General features: G+C 35.0%; 1 protein-coding gene across 2 annotated transcripts; it reads right to left on the bottom strand.

Annotated features, from left to right (window-relative positions):
• Window positions 1–2,854: 2,854 nt before the first annotated feature.
• LOC139691861 (ATP-binding cassette sub-family F member 3) lies at window positions 2,855–20,922 on the bottom strand. 2 transcript variants are annotated; one of them, XM_071589777.1, is made up of 13 exons: window positions 20,767–20,922; window positions 20,471–20,579; window positions 20,209–20,383; window positions 19,908–20,128; window positions 19,561–19,665; window positions 19,113–19,271; window positions 18,354–18,554; window positions 13,586–13,768; window positions 12,342–12,515; window positions 10,342–10,516; window positions 10,074–10,254; window positions 6,692–6,912; window positions 2,855–3,211 (listed from the first exon to the last, which is right to left on the bottom strand). In XM_071589777.1, the coding sequence occupies exons 1-13, from the start codon at window positions 20,837–20,839 to the stop codon at window positions 3,056–3,058; spliced, it is 2,133 nt and encodes a 710-aa protein (XP_071445878.1). In that variant the 5' UTR covers window positions 20,840–20,922; the 3' UTR covers window positions 2,855–3,055. The 2 variants fall into 2 exon arrangements, with proteins under 2 accessions (XP_071445878.1, XP_071445879.1); XM_071589778.1 differs by lacking the exon at window positions 20,767–20,922 and adding an exon at window positions 20,655–20,704.
• Between the last annotated feature and the right edge of the window lie 1,809 nt (window positions 20,923–22,731).

The raw sequence follows: 22,731 nt of genomic DNA, 5'->3' as shown, positions 1-22,731 counted from the left end.
TTTTATCGCAGTTTGTAGAATTTGTAAATCTTTTTCATAAGTTTTAAGAAAATATTTCCTTCTTCATTAAATCAAAGGCCCGCTATTTCAATAAGGGGTACAGTAGAAAATTGCTACTAGTTGGAACTCTCATCTTAATTCAGAGCTTGAAAATCACTTAATATTCAAAGGAAATACTACCGCCCGCATATACTCACACACCTGTAGAAATGTAATGTCATTGCCTGATGATGCTGTACAGCTGTGAAACCTAGGTCACATTAAAATTTATTTTATGAGAGGAAATACTAAGCTTTACTCTGACGCTATTCACCATCAGGATACATTTATCTGTTTCATAGATTTCGCAGACATTTGATAGAAATAATTAAGTAGAATTGATGAATGAATTGCAAAAATAAAAGTAGATTTGAATAAAAGTCAGTGGGGAATTCATATTATCAGTCAGTTCTACTGATGACCAAGCTTTAGTTCGTGAGTCAGCCAAGGGGTTGCAAGCATTACTGAATGAATTAGAAATTCAGTGCAATAGATATAGGATGAGGATATATATAAATAAAAACAAAGTCTACGCAGTTTTCCAGATAAAGGCTAAGTAAATGTTAAATAGGATGGAAAAAAGTGCACCAGATGGAACAATTTACATACCTTGGAAGAATTTTGGATCAAAGTAGTAGGGATATAAGGATAAGAATTGAATAAGGAAAAGGAACCTATGGAGGAGAGACTTGGAAACTTTGATGCGGATGCATACATACTTATGTACAGCATGGAAACATGGTCATTGAAGCAGAATGATAGGCATAGATTGGAGGCTTCTGAAATGTGGGAGTATTGAATAATGGAGAAGGTTAAATGAGCAGAAAGGAACATAAAGAAGTACTAGGTATGAGGTGAGGTGTTATAGATGGTCTGCATAAATAGGGGCTAGTCAATCTAGCCTATAAGAAAAGCAGATCTAATTAGGATGAAGAAACTCCAATAGTCCCACATTGCTAAGCAAAAAGTCTAAATAGTTTATAAGGAATTACAAAAGTGGTGGTCAGAACCATCTTGCATTACCCAAGGCATTTACTTTTGAAAATCAAGATCAATACACAAGTTATACAGGCAAAATAGTAGTTCAAGGTTTGGAAGAGAGAACACCATGATACTGTTACTGACAATCATATTCTTTAAATGGTAAATTAAATATTCCCACTTGAGTGATTTCACTAGCACACTATGTTGAAAGAAATTTATGGGCTGAAATTTTAAACATAATTGAGAATCCAACTATGTGGAAAACATCCTGTTGCAAATATTTTTATGGTAGTAGTAGTATTTAGGGGAGGCGACCGACAGCTGAGGTCATTTGCGCCATAGGGGATGGACAGGAAAGGATGAATGGCGGAGAGAAACCCAGCGTCGGCATTGGCCTACTCTTGTCGAAAGGCGCCTAGGGGTCTGCAGCTTAACGTCCCATCCGACGGACGGCGTACTCACTCAAAGTGCCCTCCACTAAGCAACTCAAGTACGGATCGAGATACCTATGAAAAATATTCAACACCGCCGAGATTTGAACCCGGGCCCTCTAGGTGAGAAGCCAGTACGATAGCCACCGCAACGTCTCGATCCCCAAATATTTTTATTTTCACTATAACTTCCCTATAGAGCTCACTGTTCTTTCTCCATTTATTCAATCCTTTTCCCTATAAACCCCCTTCCAAAAACTAAACCACACAGAATTTATAAGATGTAAAAAGTGACCATGACAATTCCGAATATAAAATCTATTGAAGGCAACCCAAAATGAACTCAAATGAAGGATATCTATGTAAAATCTAATCAAATGTGAAATTAATACTATTTTAACCCATCATGAATAACTTAGTTCTACACTTGGAATAGCTATCTTCATACCAGTAGCAATAGTTGCTGTCACAAAAGTCTCAAGTCACAAGATGTGGAGTTCAACGCAGATTTTAAACAGCCATAGAAGTTTGAGTGGATAAGTTACCTCACTATGATAGTAAAGATATTAATAATTATGATTTAATAGTTGTCATTACAATGGGAGGCAACCTCAGATTTTCCTCATCCAATGAAGTATCCAATGGTAAGAAATAATTCTTTATAGAATTCAAAGAAACATTGTCAATTTCATGACCTTTGAATGGCATGCAAATCAGTATCCACTGAGCAACTGTAAGCATCAATAAGAAAAAATGGCATGCAAAAAAGGAATAAATACAATGGAAGGGTATTCTAAATAAACCTAAGAATAAGTACATCATGTCTAAAATGCAGCACCCAAGGAACATGGCTTGATAAGGACTGTGCATGTGATAAAGATGAGAGAACAATTGGGTTGCTTTAACTGAAGCTGGACGGTCTCTTACCTTTACTTACCTACTTAGAACTATGCTCAATTAGGACATGGAAAACAATTTATGACAAAAAAGGTACCATATGCCATGAGCAATCAATAGGCATAAACATATTGAAATGAAATAATTGACTGTAATTCCACACACTGTGTGTGGAATTACAAAGTCAATTATTTCATTTCAATATATTCTGCGAATTCCATGAAGTTGCGCCTGAGACAACAAATTTTAATATGCATTAACTTTGGTTAAAATATATGGGCTAAAGAATCTCTGCACCATTATCAAAATAGATACATACATGCTTCAATACATTTGATAATTCTTCGCACAGTTCCTATTTTTATTATAAAAATATGATGTAGAGTGGTATCAAAAGGAAAAACTTACTTATCCATTAGAATTATGTCAATATACTCATAATAATTCTTACCCTTGATAAATTTAATGAATAAAAAATAACCAATTGTAAAAGCCTAGTATCCTTGTATTTTGTATAGGTTATATACAGTCTTTGCTTTCAATATATAAAACATAGCATTAAACAAACTTTATTATAAATACATATAGTTAGCAAATTTCAAACAGTTTGCAATAAATATATGAACACTTTTATTTACTTCTCATTAACTTGGTTTCCCACAGTTTCAAAAATGCTTTTTAATTTTTTTTACGATATGTGTGCACTATTTGACTTGAGCTTCTAATTCCTTCTCCACTATTTGCCTATATTCATCAAATCCACCTTCAATACTTTGGACTTTGCCACTACCACACACCCAAAGTTCTTTGCATACCATGCGAATTAGCCTTTCATCGTGAGAAACCAAGACAACACCACCCTGTAAATGAAGAACAAAATTTACATGAGTAACAGATTTTCTCTGCTTCAAAATAAATTTTTCCAGATTGTGCCATATCATAGCCAATCAGGAGCAAAATCAGAAAATTATTATTTTATAAACGATTATCTTCCAGTTGAGGTAGGTTTTGGCTGAACACACAATCACCACTGCCACATTTCTAAAAATCACCTAATATGATGCAACAAGACCAATGCAACAACTAGATGCAACAACTAGAATAAACCCTTCTTCAATTCCTTGTGCTCTCTGCCTCCCTTCATTTCATCCGACATGCATACATATGTAATCTGTTCCTTCACCCGCCTCACCTGTCTAACAAGCATTCTCCCCTCTATCACAGGAATCAACATTCAACTGCCAAGCAATATATGCTCGGTATTCACTTTTACCATCCCCAATACTTCTTCATTTACTTTCCTTTCAATAAATTTAAAATTTTCCAGTCTTCTCCACACTTACATCTAAAAGGCCTCAAAAATACACCTACCCTCTAGCCTCAGAGAGCAAGATTTAGACCAGTACAACACTATGCTCCATATCAAAGTTTTCACCAACCTTATCTTTACTTACTTACACAAGGCCCAAGTCATCAACTACCTCCCACTTGTAAAAAGTCAAACGCGTATACAATAAAGGTGGGGTGTCCTACATAAACTGGTAAATTCATTGCACCAATTAACTCAAAATTCTCTACTGAGCGTAGTTCATATAATACAACGAAAATTTTATGGTCTTCACATTTCATTCCTTTTCCGATTATGAAAATGTACTCATTGACCTCCAATTCTTATCTCACCGCCAACAATTGGACATGTGCATTTAAATCAATATCATCAACTGAACAGCTGATGCAAAAAAGTATTGTCAAACAAGGGTAAGAAGGTAAACTCCCAAAATATAAAACCTACATTAAATCATATTGGAATTGTAATTTTTTACTTCTTTTAATATAATGAATATAAGTATCATAAAACCTTCTTCAATAATAGAGAAGCCATTTTTTCCTCTTTAAGGTAATGAGGGGATTATCATTGCTTTTATTTTCAGTTAATTTAATATAGATTTCAAGGAATCATAATAGTCTCTATTTGATAATGACCTTTTTCAAGTAACCAAAGCAAGATGTTTTTCTTTGCTGGCATTCCAGATTACTATGAATTATTCTCATACAAAATAGCATGTGACTCCCACGTTAACACGGTCCTGATGAAACCAGTTCTGATTGCTCAAACAATTTTTACCCCAGAATACTATTTTCATGACCTGCATAATATCACCATGAACATTATTAAACTTTTTGCCATTTTCCCTGTATTTCATAACTTAGTGGAATACATTTTTCCTGTGGTAAGAGCCATGTTTTTCTGCACAAAGCTGCAGTGTTTAACTAATATTATCTTGCCCTTTAACATCTCCACACTCGCCATGAAATAATGCTAGAGTGAGATTACCAGAGCTGAACCATTCAGACCCTTGAGCAAATAGATACAGAATAGTAAAGTTGTGGGTTCGTTTAAATGAATATACTTTGTAACTTCCACACAATTTTTATTCGTACTACCGGTTTCAACGCAACGGCGTCATCATTTGGTACCTGATGATGACGCCGTTGCGTTGAAACCGGTAGTACGAATAAAAATTGTGTGGAAGTTACAAAGTATATTCATTTAAACGAACATGAACCTCCACAAAGTTGAGCCCGAGACCATAGAATTCTTCAAGTTGTGGGTTGGTAGAGACTGGGTGGAGTAATTTAGGCCGGCTTGACTGGTTCACTATGATATTTCTCCTAACTTGCTAGGGAGAAGCCACAAGGATATGAATGGGGAACAAGGCAGAAAGGTGTCACAGGAAGTCTGATGTAATATACGAGAGAATGATTAGATATAGGATATGTAGATTTCTAGAAATGTCTTTGAGAAGGTTCCTCACATCAAACTGTTACACAAAGATATTATGGTGTTGATGAAAAAGTGCCCAATTAAATCAGGGATCTTACGACAAAAAAGTAGTAGTTGATGGGTTAAGCTCTTTGCAAGAAGATATTAGCAGTAGTTTTAGGGGAGGCAACCGACAGCTAAGGTCATCTGCGCCATTATGGATGGATGGGAAAGGAAAGGTGAAGAGAAACCCTGCATCAGCATTAGCCAACTCTTGTCAAAAGACACCAAGGGGCCTGTAGTTAAACATCCAGTCCGACGGACGTCCTACTCACTCAAAGTGCTCTCCACAAAGCACCTCAAGTAGGGATACCACTGAAAAAAATTTGCCACATCTGGGATTTGAACCTGGCCCTCACAGTGGGAAGTCTGTATGTTAGCCACCACACCATCCTGATCCCCTACATGAAGATCTAACCTTCAACAGTATTATAGGAAAAAGTCATAGGGATCCTCCTTTCTTGATACACATTAATGTCCTCATTTTCCACATTAGCAGTCATCTTAGCCGATGTTTCATTGAATTACAGAAAAGTAAAGACCCCAGCAGATTGCTGGGCACTAACCAGGGATTTCGATCAGATATTGGAGTGGTGATGAGGGTTATACTTAAACATACAAAATTAACAGTTATAAAGATCTGGAATAATATTAAAGGCAATAAAGACATATAACTTAGGTAAAAGGGGATAAAGACATAAAACATGCGAAGTTGATTCAAGAAAGTCAGGTCAGGTTAAATACGCAGGTGCTAAACTTTCATCTATCTTTCATTGAGCACATAAATCAGAAAAACATATGGATCAACCTAAAAGAAACTAGGTTTCATTAAATGGGTTGCTATTCATAAGACAAAATAAAATTGATTCCTGTGCTGCCTCCAAATTAATATAAATAACAGACCGACCAGAGTTCGGTCAAATTATGGGTGTGAACATGAAATGTACAGCTAATTCAGTTTTAAGTCCATAACGAATCAAGAGTTTTTCATTCAGTAGCCACTCTGAAACAATATTATATTTCATTTATCAAGATTTGCAGCTTACAATTTATATATTTATATTTTCTTCATCGCTAAAGATAATTATTTTTACAATGTTACCGGGTAACTTATTAAGTAACCCTTTACATTTGGTAAGTTTATTCATGATTTACTTGTTAAATTCACAGAATTTAACAGCACTTAAGCACTTATAAATGACCTACACATGAAATGTCTTGTAAAAGATAAGCTTAATACAAATGGGTGATTCCCATAAGCAAATGCTGGGCCTAGGCTTAAATCATACCCAAGTCAACTCATTTTCTATTATAAACTTTATCCATGTGTGTATGGACTTGTATTAACATAGTTGTATATTATTATTAAGATAAAGTCAATTCATTCTTGAAGACCATAAACTCAAATAGTTCCCTTGATGTAACAAAAAAAGCCAAACATTTTCACACTGTCAAAAATAACCAATGATAAATATAGAAATTTCCAAGGGAATAAAATGAAATAAAGGAAACTTACTGTAAATTTGGTAATTGCTTTCCCTAGTGCTTCAATTGTTTCAATATCCAGGTGATTAGTAGGCTCATCAAGAATAAGGAAATTGGGATTTCCCATGCACATTCTAGCAAAAGCAACCCTAGATTTTTGGCCTCCTGAGAGACTGTCAACAGTCTGTAATGCCATATCACCAGATATACCAAAGCTGCCAAGCTGCCTTCGATATTCCTCAATTGGCTTTCCTAAAATCAAAAGCAGAAAAACAAAAATTCATCTCACATCATTATAGAAGGACTTAATTTTACCACCACCATTACAATGCCATAAAAAAAGGAAAAAACAATTTTTTTTAATAAGACCAATAATTCATGTTTTCCTAAGCTTATTTTTTTCACTAAGCCAAATTCTTCAGAATCAGAATTCATAGAATTCAATAATCAATTAGTTTCACAGAAAGATAATTCTGTAATGTATATAGCCTCATCAGTATATTTCATACAATGAGAATGGCAAAATACAATGTTATTGACATTTTGTAATTAATCACTTTAAATAACTGAGCTTGTTGGTACTTATTTTGTAACAAAATTTCTAAAATAAAATAATGGAAATTTATGTTGTGAAATCTCAAGATATCTCATTAATTATTTATATATCCAATGAATGTGGACTCCATAATTGCTCCAAATAGGAAAATAAGCATTGTTATCTCTTGATACTATAGCTTAAGAATGAAGATGGTTTTTGAAAACAGTTATACTCTGAGACAACAGTAAACCTCTCCACAATTTGACTGTCAAAAATAGGGTAAAAATTATAGCACTAAGGAAATAAGACCCACCAAGACATAGCTGTGAAACCAGTCTTTGCATGAAGCATTTTTTCACGATACCATTGAATATCATCAATGTCAACTATTCCAAGGGTGCAAAAGGGAAAGAAGTCTCCATGACAAGGGCTCCCCAGGTACCTAGTGATGTGCTATTCGGTACTGTATCTGCATTTCTCAATTCAAGTGGACTTAGTTACATTGATCCAAAGTGCAAGGTCAGTATTTGGTAGTAAATGGCTTGAATATTAAAGAACCCTGCTTTTTAAATACGCGACTATCCGCATAAATATTAGCAATCCTAAATTTTTTTAATTTTAGCTCCTACTTATAATTAAACCAAAAATCTCATTACTTATGTTTTCTTGAGGTTAGTCCTAATCTTGTAACTGTTGCATTGCTCCTGTAAAGCACTCAATAATAACTGCAATCCCTTGGCCATTTGACTCATTAAGCTTTTATTTGGAGAAGGGAACCAATTGATAAGATGCGACCAAAACTGCAAAACAAGGCATGTGCCAGTACTCCATTCAATTGGAAGCAGAATGGATGACGTATTTGATAGTTGTCTAATTGCCTTGAAATGAGGGTGCTGTTGAAAGCCATGGTAGTAAGTGAGTGTGGTAATGAGTGAAGGGTTCGGCTGCTGATCTTAAGTGCTTGGGCTCGTATCCGATTGGTACCTCTGGCATTTTAGCTGAACATGAGTTTTTCTCGTTGCCAGGACTCTTAGGGAAACCTCAAGTAGTTGAGGAGTTGCATCCTTGTGGTTCATTGGTCATTTAAGTGAAAAACTTTTTCATTAGCTTCCTCACTTGTCTTTCATACGGCCATTAGAATACTTCTTCTCATTTGCAATTGGGAAGTTTGTATGTTATAACAATCTTATTGAGTGGGAGAATTCTGAGCGAACATCGATTGCCTTCCGCCCCGATAAAGAACCGACAGAGTTCAATCACATATTATAAATAAGTATTCCTTCTGCCCGAGGTCATTGAATGGATGCACATGTACTCACATGTATACCCTGCAAAGTCACCCAAAGATATATGGAAGCACTAATGGAATTGTCAAGAGAATCGGATTGGGATTTAAGAGAGTGGATTAGTAATTTTGATCTCTTGAGTTACAGAGCTTAATCGTTTGTGTAAACAAAAAGCCCATCAAGTTCATCATAGGCTTTTGGCATTGTTTCTCCTAGTTTTACATCGCTGTTCTGATCGATGGATCTTCGAGCAAAAAGCTGACCCTTTTGCTTGAGATGGAAGCTGAATCTCTGCAATATATTTTTTATGAACTTTTCTATGAATCTAATGTTGTTTACTTCATTTTTTAGAATGATTCCCAGTTTTTTCCTCAAGCACTTTTAATGATTTTAATTTTAAACTAATTGGGAATGAATCAGGCAGCCTTGCGCCCAGCAAATCAATTTTGCTCTGCGAATGAATATTTTACATAGTGATGTATGCGTCGTGTCATTCAGTTATTGAACAATGTGGGTAGCCCTAATTCCTGCTCGACCGCAGTGGGGGTAAAAATATTAGGCCAAAATAAGTCTGGTGTTTATTCAAACCCTGCCACACAGCCTAGTGGTGGCTGGCAGGGTACTCAAAATACTAAATACTATTGCATGATCATCTGCAAACCTAACTGACTTATACACCTGGGTGCCCCCACTTTTATTCCTAGCTCAAGCCCCTTCCCTTGTTACCCTTGACAATTCCTTATGATATATGTTGAGAAGTATCTATGATGATGGGAAACCCTGTCTCACTTCACTATCAATTGCTGCCCATCTAGATGCTCTGGTATCCTTAACTGTGCTGTCTTATTCATGTACAAGTATAGAATATGTCATCTATCCCTTCAGCCCATCCTGTACCCCCTACCTGCAGTGTTTGGGTCACACTTCATACCTTTATCCTTGGGGAGGAGAGCGTTTTATGTTGCATGTTCATGTGGTAGTAGAATTTCGCCTTCTTACTTTTCATATTCTGGCTTGCCCGTTGTTGGATGGATTTGATTATGCATCCTGGGGTACAATTGTTTGTTGGTTTATGGTATGTGTTTGCATGAGTGTTGGATGACGGGATTTTTGCTTGAGTGTGTACTGCTGTGGGTGTAGTTTTGCATGTATGTGTTGATTTTGCATGTAGTATTGTTGCTTATTACGCATGATGACCTAACACCCCGCTACACGCCCTTGCGGCGGCTTGCGGGATATGATGTAGATAGATGTAGATGTACCCCAAAATAACTCCTTTAAATTCAGTCACTCTTATCGGTAGAACACCTTCTCAATACAACACAAACGAAAATTAAAAATTATTTTTCTGATTTCCTTTCTGAAAAAGCAAAACCATGTGTGACCAATCAAAAAACTCAATTTAATGCAATTCCAACAAATTCAAAAATTCACCTTAGCTCTAAAAGAAATTAAAAGAAATTCAGAATGAATGCAAACTGAAACAATATTTAAAATATACTTTTAAGATTTTTAACACTTCATTTGATTACATGAATACAAAGAATTTCAAGCATTAGTGCTAAAAAAATGCCAATAACTTATCTCACCAGGATAGCTAGACTGGAGAAGTTCCACAGAAGAAACACCCATATCTAGTTGATCAACATGATGCTGACTAAAATAACCAAACTTTAAGTTTCGATGCACATGACGCATTCCAGTGGTTGGACTCAAAAGGCCCATTATTATTTTGAGAAGTGTTGTTTTTCCAGCACCATTATCACCAACCTGAAATTACACAATTTTATACTTCAGCTCAGATTTGAACATACTAAAAATATCATGTTGATGGAAATGTTAGCAATCAATACTTACAATACATATCCTAGAATCAAGTGTAGCACCTAAATTAACATTAGAAAAAATAAAGTTATCCGAAGAATAGCTAAAGGTGACTTCATTTAATTGTATTATGGGAGGGGATAAGTTTTCAGCTTCTGGAAACTTCAGCACCACTTCAACTTCCTTTTCAACAGATTTCAGCTCAGGACTGAAATAAAAATTTTTGAATGGATTACTTAGTGACAAAACAGAAGTTCCAAAAAATTCAATCATATTCCTTTCACTACCACAGCTAAGTGTCATAGACTCACTCACAAAATGTTAGTAAGTTTTTTGCTGAAAATTGGAATAAACCATACCATGAATGCAAAATATAAAGACCAAAAATAATTTTTGTGCATGTAAACAAACCTGCACAATGTATTTGTCCACTGATTTTTTTAAAGATGCAGTAATTTAAAACAGAATGGCTGGCTGACACCAGCTGACTGGCTGGGAGCCTTCATTTCATCTCAAGCCTGAGATACAAATTGTGAAATATTGGTGGTGGTACTCACACCTGGAATTAGCTCACCAAGGTCATTAAAGCCATGCTGAACTAAGATATTTACATTGGAGGGTACATATACTGGACACTAAGAACCTACATTAAAATCCCATGAGAACTGAACCAAGATCAATAGTCTATGTTTCCCAAAGGATCAACATTTAAAAATTTAAAAAAACATTCAATTACAACACTGTACATGAGTTACATTAAAAATATTCTTCAATGGCTTGAAATTAATTGCAGTCAGAAGGTGAGCTATCACCAATGAAGAGCTCAAGCCACTCAAATCTAAATATTATCCACTGTAACAAAAATCCATATAGTATTTGTGATAATTAACACATCCAAGGCTAAGTTATTACTTCAACCACATGGCTAGCACTGATGATTTCCCTGCCACTCATCACGACTCAAATTCCAAGAAACCGCAGGAGATGCCGCAGCAGTAACTTTTATTGGCGTCATCCGCTAATATGCATTTCAATGCAACAACTTCATAGTGTAAAAATCATTTGTCTTCACCAGGATTCAAACCCGGATCCCTCAATGTGAATCTGTGATGTATTTTACAATCCAATATAAAGTTTTAGTGAGTGAAAACCAACTTAGTATAAATATTAGTTAGTATGAATATTGGTTAAAAAACCAATACGTTTTGTTTACAATCCAGTTTAAGTTCTAACCGAAAGAGCCAAAACTGAGGGAAACAAAGAAGTTTACCCATCTTTTTTTAATATAAATATTTCATCATTCATACAGTATATGCTTCATAAATACACAAATCTTACAAAGAACACCAATCCCTAGAAAACAATGTTTAAACCAAACATTTCTAAATATAGTTGGTTTATCAGATGAAAATGTCATAAGTCTAAACCAGCAAATCCCCATAAACAACATAGCAATAATGATATGTTGTTTTGCACACCCTAAACAACCCATGGAATGGCTAACTTTAAATTATTATTTGTACACCGAGATTGATTATTGGAGTTTTCGTTATCTCGGATAATGTTTGCCTAATCATCCTGGATAATAGAGAATTTACCACGCAATTAACTGCTAAGTTGTCATCATTTTAGTTATTTATGGAAAAAAAGAGCTAAGAATCCTTTCGTACTGGCATCCATGAATCGTCTACTCTTATGGTCTCCGTTTTATTTGCCATTATATGCTATGATCAACTAAACTTCATGAGTATTTAAAAATAATGATTGAAAATAATTTTACAGTAGAAAATGATCTTAGGGTATGAAAGTTGCCCAATCCCCATCAGTACACTTGGTCCAGCATATACGAGTACACCTACATTATTCTGGACATTGAATGCAAATTACCTCAAATCCAGAAAAAGTAACTTCATTACTCAGCTATTCTTTGAGCTTGTATGCTATAGGCCACCTAAGTTGATTCAATATTTTGAGTAGATACTACTTTAGCTATAACCTTAAAACTGATGCAATCAAAAATAAATTACACTCACAGCTTTTCCAGCATCTTAATTTTGCTTTGCACACTGGACGCTCTGTTAGCATTATAACGAAATCGGTCTATGAACTCTTGAACATGAGCACGGTGTTGTTGTTGAGCTTCATATTCTCTTTGCTGATTCTTCAACTTCTCCGTTTTTATCTTCTCAAAATTTTCATAATTTCCTCTGAAAAATGAAATAACATGATTAGCAGTAAGTATTACCATATATACTCATGCATAGGTTTTGGCACTGACAGTGACTTTTGATCCCTACTCAAAATCTCACTATCATTGATAATGATTAACAATGTTGATACATTGAAAAAATATAAATAAATATTAATTATTTACAACTTGATAACTATTGTTTTTAGTGTAAAATCTTATTTTATTCCTTATTATTTGAGATCATACATATAAAATTTTCACAATTAATTATTAAAATTAATTCACCGGAATCAACTTCTTAGAAAGCAATGGCAGCCTTTAACAATTATGAAAATTTTCGTCTGATACATGATATAGGTAAAAATAATGAAAATTTTTAGTAAAAATTTGGGGGTCGACATATATACACAGTAATTGGAAATAAAAACGAGTATACGATACATCCATTGACAGTTCAAGTTTCAATTTCAACTTAAATTTCTTGTCAATATGGAAGAAAAGTCAAAAGAATAAAAAGAATGAAAAAAGTTTCATGTCTAAGGTTATTTGTACAGAGAGAGCGGGAACCATTGGGAGACAAGTTAATAGAATGGTCATGTCTATCCAATTTAACTTATGAATTAGATCTTATTGTTAGTTATATTCAGCAATATAAACAATCATAATTAGCTTTATTTCATGCATAAGTATATATCTACTTCCCTTCTACTAGATAAAGTAAATGTAAAAATGTATACAAAATAAATGTAATCTCTCTACCCCTTCTACTATACGAAGTAAATGTAAAAACCTTAACACAAGAACTGGTTTTATGTCTTCTTAAATCGAATCGTTAGTTAATGTGAACATTAACATAACTTGGAGTTTACCAAAAAATCTGATTTGATTCACAAATAAGATTGCTAATTGTGCGCATTGCAATCATAGTAACATCATCTGTCTTTTATTGAACTGTTTAACTGACAGTTTTGAACTTAACTAGTGGTCATAACATTGGAGTTTTGGTCAAATTCGGAGGTAAAACCTTTAAGTTAACTTTCTGTTCAACAAGACGTTTATAAAACCTGGAAAAAACATGACACTCACTTGTAGGGATCTATCCTTTGGGAATGCAGATGCAAAATATCAGTAGGCACTGTGTCTAAGAAATTACGATCGTGGGAGACCACAAGAAGCGTAGTGGGCCAATTCTGCAGATAATTTTCCAACCATATAATGGCTTTTATGTCCAACATATTAGTCGGTTCATCCAAAAGAAGTAGGTCTGGCCTGGAATGAAGAAACAATTAGGTATTCTATCACCTAAAATATAAAAAACCAACTTAAAAACATTGAAAGAAACGAATGACTTTTACCAAGATCCCTTAATTCTGTATATAATTTTAATCACCAAATAGATATTGGAACTCACTCGTGAAATAATAAACTAGTAAATAAACATAATAATGCAGAATGCGGCTTAATGGTGCTTGAACCAGTTGCTAGTCATTATCAAATCAGTAGTTAGTTATTAAAAAATTAATTGTTTTCTCTCTATGATAATTCATCATTTCTGAAACATACTCTGTTACCTGTCTAAAGTTTATGTATGCTGATTAATTACATACCGTATGGAATGGAAATAAACAAAAAATATCTATAATGAAAGATGAAAAATTTTATTTTAGAATTCATTAAAAACTGAAACACTACAGTGGTGGGACAACATTTCAGTAAAATGGGGATGTTGCTTGTATTTCCATTGCAAGGTAGAGTAAATTACATTTAAAGTATTAAATACAGTCAAGTCAGTGATCTTGATTTTTACACGTCACTCTTTGACGTAAGCCATTAATATTATTGATATTCTAACAGTTAAAATAGTTTTTGAATAGGTACAGCCTATACAATGGTGCAATGATATATTTACAGTTGCCCCTCCTAACAAAACACAACTGGACATCCAACAATACAATAAGTCGATATTCAATTCTACATACTTCTTCCCTTCATTGCCCTCAATATGAATAACCTATTTCTATGTCGTTCTCATTGGCTTAACATTCTCCATTACACACCAGAATCAAAACAATAATGCATGCAGTGGATATAGGCCGGCTCTTCAGCTCTGAAGGCAAAGAAGGTGTCATTGGCGCAAAAGGTCATGGGGTCAGTTTTTTTGGGATTCAAAAGGAATTCTCTTGATTTACTATCATGAAAAAGGTTGAACTAGACCTAGGGAGTACTATTCTAACGAATCAGGGAGTGAAAATGCATGAAAGCAGACACTGCTTGTATCAGTTAAAAAACAGTTTTCCATCAGGACAATCAAGTGACTTTAGTAATGGGAAAATTGAGTGATTTGCACTATGAAGTGCTGGAACATCTATCCTGTTCCCCAGATTAGGCTCCCTGGCACTTCTAACTCTTCCAAAAACTCAGAAGTTTCCTTGCTGGGCAGCATTTTTCATGCAATCAAGAAACTATTGTGGCTGTGGATGAGTACTTTGCAGCACTTCTAGAAGAAAACTACAGAGATAGGATAATGATGCTGGGACACCACCGGATGAAATGTATTAGTACTGAAGGTGCTTCTGCTGAAAAATAAAACTTTTTTGAAAACATAAATTGTGGTTTTCATTATCAAGCCAAGAACTTTTCAGATGGCCCTTGTACAACTAGTTCCTTCTCACATATCTTTCTAATCACCACATCCATTTTACATGGTTTTCTAGTCCTTTCTTATTTACAGTTCCTAAAGTTTTGTTTGTAACTTTTGATATCCCGTTTCTGACATTTTCCCATTTTTCTTCCCTAGTACTCTGCTCCCTTTCCTCACTTATGATTTCCTCTATAGCCTGCTCATGCTCCTTTCTTGTCTTTCCAGTTAATTATTCCATAACCCCTTTCCTTGACAAAATTTTCCTGTTCTATCTTTTTGAATTGGATGTTACACATTATAACTAAAATATGATCTGAATCCCCAACTGCACTCAGGAATCTCTGCGGATTCACCATGCTGTTCCTAAATCTGTGCCTAACCATAATATAGTCTAAACTGACGTCTTTCTACAAAGGTAGGCATTTTCCATGTATACTTACACCTATTGTGCTGTTTAAACCAAGGGTTCGTTATGATGAAGATACTTTTCCAACAGAACTCCACTGCTTATTCCCAGTGGTCATTTTTTGTTCCTAAACCATATTATTTTACTCACTACATCTCTTCCTTCACCTACCATCATGTTTCAAACCACCATCACTATCAAATGTTTCCTTCTCGGAAAACCCACAATTGCCCTTTAATAGATGGTATATACCGTCTAATTTTCCCTCCCTAATATGAGCTGCATTATAGATATTGCTTATATGCTGTGACATATTTTCATATCCTCTCCTCCAATACTATTCCAGTGCATGGAGGTCTTACAAGTTGAAGGAAATCAAATTTTTCAATTCTTAATTCAAACATCTCACATTATCACCAATAAATATCTATTATCCAAGCTACTGAATAACATCTTTCTGAAATTTATCCAAGGATACAACAATAAAATGAAGCGCCAAAATATTCTAAAAATCTTGAAAGCAGATAATAAAAATGCATTAAAAAGTAAATTAACCGTAAAATCGAGCAGAAAAAGTATATGAAGTCAGATTAAAATGGCATGAGAATTGAACATAAAATAATGTACATTTGGAGTTTTACAAACACGTTATAAATAGGACAATTGACAGGACAAAAAAAGAAAATTAAACATCAGGAAAACATCAAGTCCTCTAAATTAAATAAGGGTGCCATGTTTGCAAAAATATTTTAGCTTAGCTAACTTGACTTTGCACCAGCTTTTATACTTATATGGCTTCACGTATAAAAGTGATTAACTTTAAGAAGCAGCTCAGAGTCCCTAAGAAACCAGAACCAACTTTAAAAAGAAACCTTTTACAGAAAGTAACAGAGCAACAGTTTTGCATATCGGATTGGTGCAACGAATGGGGATTACTGCTTAATAGAGGCAAATGCACAGTTTTGAAATTTTGGAACAAAGGAAGTGGGGAACGGGATGTAATTTAAGAAATAGAGGGTTCAGTGATAACTATGGCTGATCAAATTAAATATTTGGGGTTAGTTCTAACATAACGCCTACCATGGGGAGCACATATCAGGACAATATGCGGATCTGCTTTAAAGAAACTCTGCTTCATTTGAGGGATTGTCTAGAAATGTAATGAGAAAGTAAAAGAGTAGTGTTAATTTGCTCTAGTCAGACCTCACTTGGATTATGCCATAAGTATCAGGGATCGCAGGGAGAAAAGGCAAAAGGATTTATAGAAGGTCCAGAGAAAATCTACCAGATTTGTGGCAAATTTTTATAATAAGATGGGCGTGACAGGCCTTTTAGAGGAATTAGGCTGGTAGCCACTTGAGATGCGAAGAGAACAAACGAGATAGGCTTTTAGAGAGGTTCAGAACAAACGAGTTTAACAATGACACCTAAGCAATTATTATGACTCCATACTATACTTTACGCCAGACCACAAAGATAAGGGCGATAGATATAGAAAAAAGACATTTCATTCACAAGTCAGGAATTAACATTGCGTGTGTCTAAGAAATATTTGTTGATCCATGTGTCTGTTAGTTGATATTATATACATTTGCATGCATGTAAATTATTAAGGTTTTTGCATGAATTTGACTTTGAAGGTGCAGATAGGCATGAATCTGTGGTTTTGCATGGGGTTTTATTCCCTTTTTCGGGTGGTGACCTAACACCCCCCACCAAATGCCCTTGCAGTGGTTTACGGGGTACTATGTACATGTAATACTCAAGTGTTTTCACATGTGACCACATTTCAAATAAGAGCTGAAAGGGGAACTAGTACAAATAATTGAGCCATTGGCATTGAGCAATAGATGTCATTTATTTGACTTTCCAATTAATGTTTATTAAGTGGAAAATATTACCATTCCTTATTTCACCAATGTCTGCATTCCACAATGTTACCACATGCCATCAATTAAGCACCCAGTAACCACTTGCTTTCAGGTCTTTGCAAAAATTATAGCCTAACTAAATAATAAATTTGATCTAAAATAGAACCCCACAGATTCAAAATGTAAATAAAAAGAAAAAAAGGCTTTTAAATTTAAATATGAAATTATTTCCTTTTCTTCACTTTAAGGGAAATTTGCAGAACCACAATTCTTTTTGCTTTTAAAGCAGAATTCCCTGCTTTAATAGATCAAACTTTTGACCAAGCTGGATTTGAGATACATAATGGTCAACTGAATAAAGTAAAAATATATTATCCACACATCTGTTCCATCATTTTCTATTGTTCTCAAGACCTATCTAATGGCCTGTCTGCTGCTGAGATCTTGATAAGCCACTCTTGCCTTGTCATCAGGTGTCCTAAGATTAATAAACCTTAGAAATATCTAACCCTCTCAGATGAACCACCAGATTTAACAAACAACCATGCCTACAGCAGGCATTGTCACCTGTGATCTTTGATTAGCAGGTGAAGGCAGAAACTTGCAAATAATAGACCCAGTGATAATGCAAATAGACCAAAAAATTTCATCTGATAGAAGGTCATGTTTTTTCATTGCTCAATATATTTCATACAATGACACAAATTGAGGCACAATGGATTGATTAGGAATAAAACAGAAGGGAAGATTCCACGAGGAAGACCATGAGACATATGCATAGGACAAATTAAAAAGGACATGAAACAGAAAAGGTATCAGGGATTGAGGGAATTAGCATTGAAAAGAGTAGAATGGAGGGCTACAGCAAACCAATCCTAGGATTGAAATGCTGATGATGATGTTGAATATATTTCACTGTTTTCATGTTTGGCATACCTTGAGAACAAAGCTCTGGCCAGGGCTAGCCTCATTCTCCACCCTCCCGAGAATTCTTTGGTCGGCCGAAGTTGACGATCAGCAGAGAAACCCAAACCAGCCAAAATAATACTTGCACGAGCAGGTGCCTTGTCTGATTCTATGTTCTGCAACTCAGCATACACTTCGGCAAGCTGCGTGTTCAATTCTGGATCATTTGAACTGAATAAAGTATAAAAAATGAAAAATATTAGGATCTAAAAAAACAATAAATTTTGTCACAAAATTACAAAATGTCAACCTTATCATTATAATGTCACCTAAAATAATGAATCCAACTGCTTAAATTTTTTAATTTTAGAAATAATTTCGGGTGTTTTCCACTCTAAATTTACTTATATTTCAAATACTTTCATATTATACTGATTTCAAGATTTCCAATAAAATATCAATAATGTCAAGTTTCAGGCATAGAAACCTTAGCATAAACTAAAACCATAGATTTACAATATATTAAATTATTATATATTATAAGATAAATCCATTAAATGTTGGATTAAATTGGGATTATAATGAGCTGAACAACTGTAAAAAAAACAGTTCTTGCTCTAAAAAAATCACTGATCCATGCTTAACGCATTAGAAGAGCTCTCAAATTTAGACTTAATAATAATGCGACGTAGTGTAATTTTATTAGTTCAGTTTCTATGCACACAGAAAATTAAAAAAAAAACAATAGGGAAGCCAACCCTTAATTATGAAGTTAATACATGTACAAACCCAGAATTAATTTGGGCACTTATTTCTTTCTCTCTGGCGAGAAGATTTTCACGGATGCTATCACACTGAAGGACACTCTCCAAAGCTGGAGTGTCATCTCCAATCACTTCTTGTTCAACATGAAGCACAGAGATATGAGATGGAATCCTCAACTGGCCACTAGCATGAAATAAAGGGGAATTGATTAGAACAAAATTATGCATGCATAAAATCAGGATGAGTAAAAGAAAATTCATTATTTATAAATACCACTGTCTCTTTTGATAGCAATACTTTCATCAGGTTTGAATATTCAGGGATGAGTATTTCTCCAATAAAATCAAATGTAGATAGTTAACATGCTCATATTATTCTACCAGATTACTAGTGAATTTGAAGCCCACTTAAATGTGATATTATAATTTTATTCCAACATAACTTTCCTTGGCCATATAACACAATAACTTACTTGGATATCATTCTTAGCAATGTTGTCTTTCCTAGGCCATTTCTCCCTACCAAGCCATATCTTCTTCCAAATGCGAGGATTAAGTCGGCCCCTTGCAATAATACCCTTAAAATAAGAATTTACATGTAATAAAAAGCTCATTTGTGGTGATTATGGCATTGATTTGTACAAGTTCTAGGCGTAAAGTTTCTCATGTAAATTGAAAACACATACAACACTTCCTTTTGTTTACAGTCATTATATGAGTCATAAACATTTTGACTTTAACCATAAAATTATGATTAAGCATCGGCTATACGCTACTGTTTAAAGCAATACTTGCAAGAAGCAGGAATAATTTTATTCACCTATCACCATAGGCAACATCAAAATTCTCTATTCTAATATCTTGCGAACGATTTGTTCCTTTGGCTTCCATCTTAGTTTCTTTTTTATTCATCACTTGAGAAGCAGTGGCACTTTCCAGTTTAGGAACTATAGGAGGAGCTTTCCCCGAGTCTTGGCTACGCTTCTCTTGTTTCTGCTGAAGCTTGGCTTCAGCTTTCTCAAGTTTCCTTGGATCCACTTTCTACAAAAGAGCTCTCATTAGAATGCTAGTGACCAAAATTTTGACCAAACGACTAATTTAAGTATAGACTATTCACTCACCAGTGTATCGTCTCTTTGCATCACCCATATGCTTTTGATATCATCAACGTTGTTCTCTAAATTTGCAGCCATACTAGCCAGGTGAACAGGGGCATTTAAAACTTTGGCTGTTCTGTTATTTAGCAGACTTTTTGAACCTGGTTTCATAATATCTAGTAGCCTATCGCATATATTTCTTAAACAAATAGGAAATATAAAAATAAATTAGGTTAAACGAAAGATGGATATTGATTACTTTTCTAACACAGGCCAGAGATAATACCTTATATCCAATTCAGTTTTCTCTTCGGCCACTTGATGTAGAAATTCACCAATGGCTTCATACAATTCATTGCTATCTTCAAAGTCCTCAGCTCCACCTGATAAAATACCTGTCACGGGTTGAAATAACGATGTATACTTGGGCAAAGTTAACTCAGAAATTAATTTTTTCAAACAGCAATAACCTCTTAAACAAACAGTTTAAGTTGACAGCTCAACTGTGAATCAGCACGTATGGACATGAGCTTTTGCAAGACTAAATTAAATTAGGATGAATAAGCAGTAAAATATACAAACTTTCAACATAGTGGTACATGTCATCGTCGATAGTGGGAAATTCAGACCGTAAAATATCACCACAGGCTGCCATGGTCAGCTCGGTGTGGCGATGATTATTAATGCCTATTTACTGGATGTCAGATTGAACTTACACCCGGAAACTGTGCTTCGAGAAGTTCGCTAAAACAAATGCTCGTTGCCAGCGCAATAGTATCATCGTTTCCGCTTTGCGTCTATTGGAGGAAGCGCGAAACACAAAATCTGCATAAACTTGAAATAATCATTTTAAAAGGCAAAACTTTTGAAAATCGCGTCATTGAACCATTATCAAATAGTTCTTTACTATCATGATTGCCTTTATACCAATAAAGATAATCATATATACGGATAACGAGCTTGTTTATGGTCATACAGGCCATACATTTCTTTGTTGACCTATCTCTACGCAAATATCAAAGAAAGACGGACTTACTTCTTAAATTATTTTAAATTAGCTTTAGTTTATATTATCTCTCTACATGCAAACTTAAGGAGCTAAGCCCCGAGATTCACAACCACATAGGTTGTGAATCTCTGGGCCGATGCGTTGAAACTAGTTGTACCGAATAAAAACTTGAGTGGAAAGACACTTTGGTATTTTCTACTTCAGCGATAAAGATTTTCCACCAAATTAAAATTAAGTCTATTGGCTCAGAGGCAGGGAAAAAAGCCTGCCTTTCATCCCATCGATGTATCTCGTTTTTCTAATTCTGACTACAGGTTCATTCATAATACCTTCATACAAGATCTCTTGAAACACTCATCTGGTAAGATTGTTGTTTTAGTGGGTTAAGTAGAGGAGGCCTAATTTCACTATAGGTATGTGGACAGAGGCAGGTATAGACAAAGGGACTGGTCCCCCTTCCATGATGCATGAAATTCCAACGGCGTTGGGATTAGTACAGGGCGAGTCATGCCTTCACCTGACAAACCAGTCTGGTTGATTACCTTGGCAAGTTCCTCTATGCTCCTTGGCTAACGCTTATTCTCCAACTCTGCCACTGGCTCCCCTTGGACAAAGGATTGTTACCTATGTGCAATATCCATAATCCAGGGGAATACTCGATCACAAGTTATCTCAGAAATGCCCTCTTTGAACTTTTCCTGGCAGAAAAAAATCAGCCCTTCCACAACTTTGGTCCCCATTTTTGAGGTAGAAACTTAATGGCTCTCTTAGGATACCATGATCCCTTATGCAAGATCTACAAATGCACTGTTGAATATAGGTGATCAAGTCTAGCTAAATGGAAAAAAAGTGAAGAAGAAAGATGGAGAGAAACTTGGTACCTATGTTTCATGATGAATAAGTGATGTTTGGTTATTCAGAGTTCACATTCTCATATGTTAAATGAAGCTTCAAAACTTAGTTACCCCAGTAAAAGGAGGAAGATTTTATATTGTTCTAACAGAGTACTGTTTTGTGAGTGGTATTTCCATATAAAGGAGCATGAAATGTTTTTCAAAAATTAGAACATGAACACGAACAGAAGGTGGGTATTATCAAGAAGCTGACACTGACAAGAAAAGATGATGAGTAGGTATATCATGAAGAAACAAAGAAAGGCTTCTCAGCCAAATAAAAAATCCCCCTGGAGAAGTTATTCAGGACAGCCATTATACTGGGTGCAGTACAATATAGGAAGGTGGTTTTAGTGGGTAAGAATGCCACACAATCCATGCTACAGAACCTGGGGGGCCTTTCGAAGTCTTCCTCCTCCCCTCATTTAAAAAAACACACACTTGGAGGACATTTTTAGCAGCAATAACAGTGCATATTAAAGACCATATTTTTATATTTTGGTAGTTGTGCAGGATTATTTGAACAAGGAATAATGATGTTCTTAGGATTAAGGTGAAAGGAAGTCAGTTAAGGATGGTGTAGGTCTCAAGGAGAGAGGTGGAGGGGTGTCTTGGTGGTGGTGGGGATGGAATGGTGGCTATAGT

This window comes from Hetaerina americana, unplaced genomic scaffold (genome assembly GCF_022747635.1).
Source record: "Hetaerina americana unplaced genomic scaffold, ioHetAmer1.1.p SCAF_4, whole genome shotgun sequence".
NCBI lineage: Eukaryota > Metazoa > Arthropoda > Insecta > Odonata > Calopterygidae > Hetaerina > Hetaerina americana.
The sequence above is the reverse complement of the archived record's forward strand: the minus strand, read 5'-3'. Positions and strand labels throughout refer to the sequence as shown.